The sequence below is a fragment of the Triticum urartu genome, chromosome 2A, assembly GCF_056163025.1.
Source record: "Triticum urartu cultivar PI428250 chromosome 2A, HENAU_Tu73, whole genome shotgun sequence".
NCBI classification, from domain to species: domain Eukaryota; kingdom Viridiplantae; phylum Streptophyta; class Magnoliopsida; order Poales; family Poaceae; genus Triticum; species Triticum urartu.
This window is the reverse complement of record NC_141874.1, coordinates 646,310,114-646,318,067: the sequence shown is the minus strand read 5'-3', so window position 1 is coordinate 646,318,067 and position 7,954 is coordinate 646,310,114. Positions and strand designations below refer to the sequence as shown.

At 46.8% G+C, this 7,954-nt stretch overlaps 1 protein-coding gene across 3 annotated transcripts; it reads right to left on the bottom strand.

Moving 5' to 3' along the window:
- Positions 1–425: 425 nt before the first annotated feature.
- LOC125552454 (anthocyanin regulatory R-S protein) lies at positions 426–6,392 on the bottom strand. Of its 3 annotated transcripts, none has more exons than XM_048716006.2 (9): positions 6,266–6,392; positions 5,748–5,918; positions 5,367–5,621; positions 4,195–4,291; positions 4,046–4,060; positions 3,896–3,952; positions 1,262–1,930; positions 763–1,149; positions 426–654 (listed from the first exon to the last, which is right to left on the bottom strand). In XM_048716006.2, exons 2-9 carry the CDS (start codon positions 5,894–5,896, stop codon positions 583–585), a joined length of 1,701 nt encoding a protein of 566 aa, XP_048571963.2. In that variant the 5' UTR covers positions 5,897–5,918; positions 6,266–6,392; the 3' UTR covers positions 426–582. The 3 variants fall into 3 exon arrangements, with proteins under 3 accessions (XP_048571963.2, XP_048571965.1, XP_087400828.1); XM_048716008.2 differs by having other exon boundaries at positions 6,231–6,285; XM_087544702.1 differs by having other exon boundaries at positions 5,772–5,918; positions 6,231–6,285.
- Positions 6,393–7,954: the final 1,562 nt, after the last annotated feature.

Here is a 7,954-nt window from a genome sequence, read left to right as displayed (position 1 = left end):
CAGCGGCTCTCGATTCAACCCGCCGGAAAGGAGCGCGGTGACGGGACGACGAACAGGTGTTCGGCGCGCCAGGGGACACCGCGCCCCAGCGAGTGGGACGCCGCGCGTGTGGTTCCACGAACAACCGCGCCCCACCTCCAGCCAGGCCGCCACGGCCCACGCCACGTACGCATCCGGCGTTACATGACGGGCAGGGGTACGGCCAGGAGCCTGCGACGTGTGCGAGCACCAGCCGGGCCGGTCGGCGTCGCCAGCGCACGCGCGCTGTCGCGCAGCCGAGCGAGCGAGCGGGCAAGCGGGGCCGACCGGAGCGCTCGCGAGGTGCAGCCCTCGCCATACGCCGTAGAGCGGCCGGCATGGGCGAGGCTGGTGGTTGTACCGTGCTCGTGACGCGCATCGCGCACCGACGACGGGCTCGGCTCACATGATTTCAAGTGCATACAATCCAAATAATCGGAAATCTTTTTGTCACGTCCCACATTACTGCACAACCGGACGAAAGAAATAATGCCATGTCTGAAGAACATAGCCACCAGATTTACGGATCTACAGTGCCAGTGTCGCGCTTTCAGCGGCGTCCTTTCAGCGCCTGCGTATAGCTTTCTGAAGTGCCTCGCTGATCATCCCGGGTTCCACGGCGCCAGGACCGGCAAACTGTAACGGTTCACCGAAGCACATCAGTAAATCAATACTGGCCTCCCGTTAATGCTGCATCTCTACTGCCCGATCGAGCTTAATTAATCAGCTGCTACTAGACCTCACCTGAGCTCGTATCTTGAGAGCGAGGAGGCCGTCAGGCGTGGACGCGCGGACGGACAACACGTCCAGGCGGAGGCTCTTGATGGCGTCGAACACTCGTGTCATCAGTAGCTCCTTCCACCGGCATTGCACCTCAAGGAGCACCTCTTTATCCGTCACGGTGACATTGACGATGTTGCTCGGGCCGTCCTCCTTGGGGAGAGGCGTGTCCTCCCCGCCGAGCTCCAACGCCTTTCTCTTAGAACCAGCTAACACCTTCTTCCCGCCAACTTCATGACGTTTCCTGACAACTTTTGTTCCGGCAGCCCTGTTAGATTCTAGCTCCTCCACCTTCTGTTCCAGCTCTCTGAGATATGCTATCGTCTCAGCTAGGATGGATGCCTTGTCCACCTGCAATTACAATTCAGAAAGAAAGAAAGAAAAAATGTACTCTTTTCAGTATGGAACACATATGTCTAGTACTCCTTTTTTTTTAACTTTTTTGGTGGTGTGCGTGTGTTACCTTGTGAATGGACGGGACCAACGACTTAAGAATCAGAAACATCTCGTTGAGCTTCTCCCGGCGCCTCCTCTCCGAAATGACATGGTTTTTGGTGTTGGTACTTTCCTGAGCTCTAGCGGTGCCGTCGTCATCATTATTTGCCCATGCCCCACCGGCCAAAGCTTTCTTTAGCAATTTCTGCGACTCCCCGGCGACCGGCACAACCACGTCTTTGGCCGAGTGCCATGATCTCTTCCAAGCCGCAAAGCACGATGGGTGAGAGGGTCCAACGGAACTAAAAGCAACAACACCACTAGTGACCCCGTCCGTGGCGACAGGCGCTGGCGGCGCTTCCGGCGAAGACATGACCTCGAAAGACCCGCCCATGATCCAGTTTTCCTCGAGAGCCCCCACATCCAGCTCATCGCAGAGGCCGTAGAACCCGTTGATCTCCTTCGTGATCCGCTCGAGGTTGCCATCGGATAGGCACTCAACCTCCCCTGGCTCAAGTTCCCTGGTTATCATCGTGGCCATGGTGTCATGTTTGAGGACATCGAACACGATGTCAGCGTCCCCAGTATCGTCTACTGATGGGCTGGAGTTCGGCTCCTCCGACTTCGAGCATGTTGGGAACTTCAAGTCCCAGAAAGATGTTCTGATCCGGTTCACCATGCCCATGTCTTCCAAAACCTAGCAAGTGGATTGAAATCACCTTGCTTATTCAACAGAATTAATCACTACTTCACTAGCATTTCATTTGGTGAAGAAACGGATAAACTCGTGGATTGGTTTGTTCTTTGGTCTTCATGACTTGATGAGGGGGTCTTGCAGACGAATGGTACATTCTTATATATTCGGCTTTATTAATGTATTCCGAGGATAAGAATCTATATGCACTACGTTATGGAACGGAGGAAGTAGTATTCTTTATAAATTTTGTCAAAGTTTGCAGAGTTTGACTTCAAAATATCTATGCACTACATTATGAAATGGAGGGAGTAGTATTTTACCAAAGGTACCGGCAAAAATTAAGGGACATCCAGTCAACACGAATGAAAAAACAGTTTCAATCGATTATGTTTGAACTGTCCAACGGCTGCCCTCCCGGCCCGGAGCACACTGTCTATCTTCCCCACAAACCCCTCCTTCTACCTGCATTGCCTCCGCCCTAGCCCACGATTAGATTGCGAAAAAACTAATGGGTTTAACTCAACCAAATTGTTGCAGATGAGATTTGCCCGTGTAAGGGACGATGTGTATGCCTCCTTTGTCGAGAAAAATAGAACAATGTGGATGCACCACCATTGCTAAATCCTACCAATAAAGACTAGAGCAATGAATTTCCCAACAACGCCAGGTTCAACAAAACTGCTGAAAGGCCATGCCTGAGGTTGTTAGTTTTACCGCCGCACTTGCCAAGCCAACATTGCCATTCTCAAGCAAATGCCAGTGGAGCCCCATGCACTTAAGAGAAGAAGTGTCATCTTACCATGGACAACTTGGGAGGTCACATATGGAAATGCAATGTGCATGTGATCGCACTATACCCATGAAAGAGTTTAAAGTTTTCCAAGTCCGTTGGTCAAGCCACATTTTCCATGGTGACATAGTTGCGCCAACACCCGATCCAAGTTGTACTTGATAAGGAAAGAAGTCACCAAAAAATAAAGGCATCCTACCACACCTATCAAAAAGCATGCCACAAACAAATATGTTGAAGCACGTGGGCAAAACCATTGCACTAGGACCCAAAATGATGTGACGCTAGAAGCCAAGCACCGTGATATCGAGATGAACAACCGAGTGCCAAAGGAGAGATGGGCGAGTCAGAGGTACCACACCAGCCATTGCCGCATGCCTCCTATGTTACAAGACCTAGCCAAGCGACCACTGGGGGGGGGGGGGGGGGGGGACTTAGGTGCATCAGTGAGAGCTCAAGTCTCTACTCAGCCTAAATTTTTTTAAAAACAAAATAATACTTACATGTTTCAAAAGAACTATGAGCATAAATCTACAGGTAAATATAGATCTCTTGTACATATATGTAACGTTTGATTAAAAGATATTGTACCATGCATGTGAGCTACACAAAAAGACAGATTTCTGGATCTGGAAATACTAGTGCATCTATTATTTGCACTCTTTAGATCTACACATGCATGTGAGTATGTGTCTTTGTTGTCTAGCCATATATGAAAAGATGTAGTATTCAAATAAAATACTCTAAATAGATACATATATCTAACACATTTTTCATTTCAGTCTTACTAAATCTCAGTCGATTGAGACTTGTATGTCTCAGTCGATTCTATATTCTTGAGATCTTACATTGAGATATGTTCATATTTTTCTGTTTAACTTTTTTCTTTTCCTTTCTTGCATGTCATGTCACTTGATTGAGACTTAGTTAAGTCTCAATTGACTGAGGCTAGTCACACCCTTTGCAATTTTTTTTAACAAAGAGACTCTATATAGTATGGCCGGGTTCACTTTCCATTTTTTGGGGGTAGTTTGCTTGTCTTAGCTCGTGCCGAGAGGAGAGAACCACACACAGTTTACACAAGTAGACTACGAAAATATGTTAACAAGGGTTAGTATTCCGTTTATTGTTCAAACAAAGGTGAATATCATATGCTTGATGGGACGAAAACTCACGGTATCTGTTGTCCCGAGCTCAAGCACACCACCCATTAAGGGAATGCAGGCGACTGTCTGAAAAAATGTGACCGAAGACACGTGCAGTTGGGTTCAGAGATCTGATCTTAACAGTATGCCCAGGTGATACAGTGCATGGCGTGCGCTAACCTGGATAGACGCCGTCTGGGTAGCATGCGTGGCCGCCATACATGGTGGACATCATGATATTAGTTAACAATAGCCACAGATATATAGGAGTACATATATAGATCGGGTGCAGATTAATCAGATAGTACTCGATTAACCGTAGTAGGTACCTTTGCTAAGAGTGCGCGCTGGAAGGTTTTCGTGTCTGCGCACTGAGCATTGCACAGCCAAACATGCTCGTTGCCCGCAAAGCTTCTGCCTGGCAACCTTGACCAAACAATAAACACTCTTCAGTAAATTAGCACTACGTCTAATAATATATCTTACCTCAAGATGGCAATGGGGCTTCAAAACCCGCGTCCCGTGGATTTTTACCCTATTAGGGGATGGGGATGGACATCTTTTCATCCCCGCGGGGCTGTTGTTGGGCACATTATACAACCCGACACGTTTCGTGGATTTACATCCGTTTCGGTAGTTTCCGAACCCGAAACCCGACAATACCCGCGAAATTACATTTTTTTTTTACCATCATAGTCATCTTACCCCCGAAATCTTAGAGGCCTTGATGTGTTCACAAAAATGGATAAGAAACAAATATAAAGGTGTGTCTTTCTTTACATATCATCATAAAGTTTATCATTATCTTGCCGCAATGTTTCATAAGATGTTCATTACTACTTATTTGATTCTCATAGATGCTGACAATGAATAAGGACAAATATTTTGGAGTTGTCTTCAAGACATTCAAGAGGGAATGCAGGTGAAGTACAGGTACATGCAAATTTCATATACTAATCTGCATATTTTTCCCATGTTTAACTTTAGCTTGAGCGAATTTTTATCTTCCCTAGGACTTGGCACTTTGATTTGGCATTGAAAGATTTAAAGATGGTCGTTTGGAGGCTTGGAGATGTGAAAGATGCCATGATGATTCCAACTTTAAATGATTTGTGAACTATAAGTTCTATTTCAGAACTTATATAGCTGTTGAACCATCTACTATTGTTTTTGTTGAAATTTACTCAAGTTATGCTGCTGGAATGTGCTTGTTTTGCTGCTGAAATGTAATTCTTTGTCGCCACTATGTTTGTTTAAATATTTTGATTTTATCATGGGTTCCCCGAAACCCGATGGGTTTAGGGAATGGGCAGAAAACTAGCCCTGCACACGGTGATAGGGACGGGAACAGGTTTACGATTTTCTCGTGGGAATGGATTTGGAAAAGCAAAACCCGAGAGTTTCATCCCCGTTGCCATCTTGAATCTTACCGAGACAAAGTTACTAGCTCTTTCCTTGTGGATTGGTAATGGATTAGAAGAGTTGTTCTTGAGGTACATACCCTTGGCCAGGGCGGAAGGCGTAGCTCATGCAGACCGTGTAGTACCACTCGGCGTCCCCGAGGTCCTCCGGCGACAGCGCGGCGGCTGGACGCCTGGCCCGGTGGTCGCACTGGCCGGAGAGGAGAGACTCGTAGAGCTCCCGCAGCTGCTCGCTCCTCTGTAGGACGAGCTGGTCGGCGGTGAGGTCCGCCGAGCTGGTGACCTTCCTCGTCTTTATCTCGCCGTTGTAGAACCCGTCCTTCCACGTCAGAACCCTATGCACAACAAACGGCCGGTATCGTAAGAGGAAAGAAAACGGCTTGCTTCTGACAAATTGAAAAGTATTACAGCTAGTTGGAGTGGTCATCAATCGGATGTACTCTCCGTTTACAAATTATTACCCTGGACGGCTGGTTGAAACGGACCAGAATATGGCGTAGCTCCAGTTGATGCTCCTCACAGCAGCAGCGAGCTGGTTGCTGAATTGCTTCCGGGCCGGCGGCGGTAGAGTGGGTTCTTCCTGGCTCGGACGAATTACTGGCAGCGCCATTACCACACTATTTCCTTCCTTCCTACATATGCATGCAAACGAGGTGAAGTTAGAGCAAGCAAGGAGGCAAAAATAAACAAATAAATGGAGCTATAGCTTCATTTCTTGTATTTATAGTAGCTAATTTAGTCCATGCAAGCTGAAATCTCTTTGTTCTGTTGCACCGGTGCTAATTAAGAAACTTCACACGGCATATTTTCTCAACCAAGATTACAAAGAACATACTAGATCGGAAGCTAGAACAAACTAAGGAAGTAAGAGATATTTAAGCTAGGTAGCTAGCCATGAGTGGAGGAGAAACTTCCAACTAAATTAAAGGCGGTTAAAGGTTTACTTGAGCTATGGAGACCAAGAAGCTCAGAGGCAAACCTGTCGTCCGGGGAGGAAGATGGAGCCGCTATATATGCAATGCACCAAGAATCCAGGGCATAATATAGATCTGTCCTTGCAGCGCAGACGAGGAACGAGTGACTGCGACGTTCAACAGCAAAGTACTGTTCGGACACTACTGTACTGCGCCAACATACAATTAGGCCCATCACTTTCTAGCTAGTGTAGTAGTACAATGCATGCCTGCTTGGTTTTCTGACTGCTAGTAAAAATGGAGTGAGATGCACGCAGTCCTCACCGATCTCTGTTTCTGTTTGACAGTGAAGTGAGCGGGGCAAGTCAGTTGTAGGGCCAATAGGCACTGAATATTCGACGTCTCGACGACGCCTGAGGAAACACGGTGTGCATCACTGCCGATGCAATTATAGTGTCACCAAGAGTAGTGCAGAGACGTTCTACCAAGAGAACTATACTTTAGCCTATTACTTAGAGTGTACTCCCTCCGTTCCGAATTACTTGTCGCAGGTATGGATGTATCTCCAAATTACTCGTCGCAGAAATGAATATATCTAGAACTAAAATACATTTATATATATTCATATCTGTGACAAGTAATTCGGAACGAAGGGAGTAACTGCGAAAGTCTTGTACTACGTGTCTTCCAGAACCTCCATTAATTTGCACCCCACCTAGGGATCTACCGTCGGCACCAAAAGGATAATGCATCTATCTATGGAAGAAAATTACCAACTGGATTTACAGGTGTGGTGGTTCGCTCGCAGTGAAAATTACGAGGAGGTTAGTGGGGATTGGGACACCAAATGTCCGTGGAGATGTCCGAATGTATCTGCGGACAGCGGGTGTGGCGCCGGCCATCCAACCGTAGGCATCAAATGTATGTATGTCCACTAGTAGAAAAAGGGCCTAATGTGAAGCACATTAGTCCCGGTTTGTAGCTGAACCGACACTAATGTGACCATTAGCGCCGGTTCCAACGGCTAGGTGGGCGGCGAACATTAGCACCGGTTCGTGACGAACCTTTAGTACCAGTTCGTGCCACAAACCGGTAGTAATGAGGTGGTGGGAGGCTTGTGTCGGGCTGGGGCCCATCAGAACCTTTAGTACCGGTTGGTTATATGAATCAGGACTAGAGATGCACCTTTAGTCCCGGTTCGTATCACCAACCGGTACTAAAGGTCATCCTATATAAACCCCTTAGTCGAGCTCGAGCGCTCTGTTCTTCCCCTTTCCCCTCTCCTCTATTTTCTTCCTCTTCCTCTCGAGCTCACACTCCATTTTTGCCAAAATTTGTGAAGATTTGAAGGCACCCCATCCACCCAAGTGATCACAAAGGTTATCAACTTTATCCTTTCATCTCTCATTGCTAGATTAGCTCTTGCAATGCTCTGTAAGTATAGCGATTTTTGGGTTTTATTTTGGGAGAAATTATATGTGGTAGTATTTGATTTATATGCAATCTGAGGTCAAAATAACTCTTAGTTTGCATATGTAGGTGTGGTTTACTTAGTGCCTTCCCGTCTCCGTCGTAATCACCGTCGATCGCCTGCACTGTCCCGTCGCCGGCACCACCTTGTGGTGAGCCTCTTGTTCTTATATTTTTTATATAAAAAAAAATCATGTTGTTGTGATTTAGATATATAGTTACTCGTATAATTATCTTTACCCGTACGTTGTTTGTTATACATAGTGCCATGGCTTTGATATCCG

Bases quoted from the DNA above. Each gene is read 5' to 3' on its own strand.
- LOC125552454 (XM_048716006.2), bottom strand. From the start codon at position 5,896: ATGGCGCTGCCAGTAATTCGTCCGAGCCAGGAAGAACCCACTCTACCG. The intron at 5,622-5,747 runs GTAATAATTTGT...TGTTGTGCATAG, and splicing joins GTTTCAACCAGCCGTCCAGG to GGTTCTGACGTGGAAGGACG. The intron at 655-762 runs GTGAGGTCTAGT...GAACCGTTACAG, and splicing joins CTCTCAAGATACGAGCTCAG to TTTGCCGGTCCTGGCGCCGT.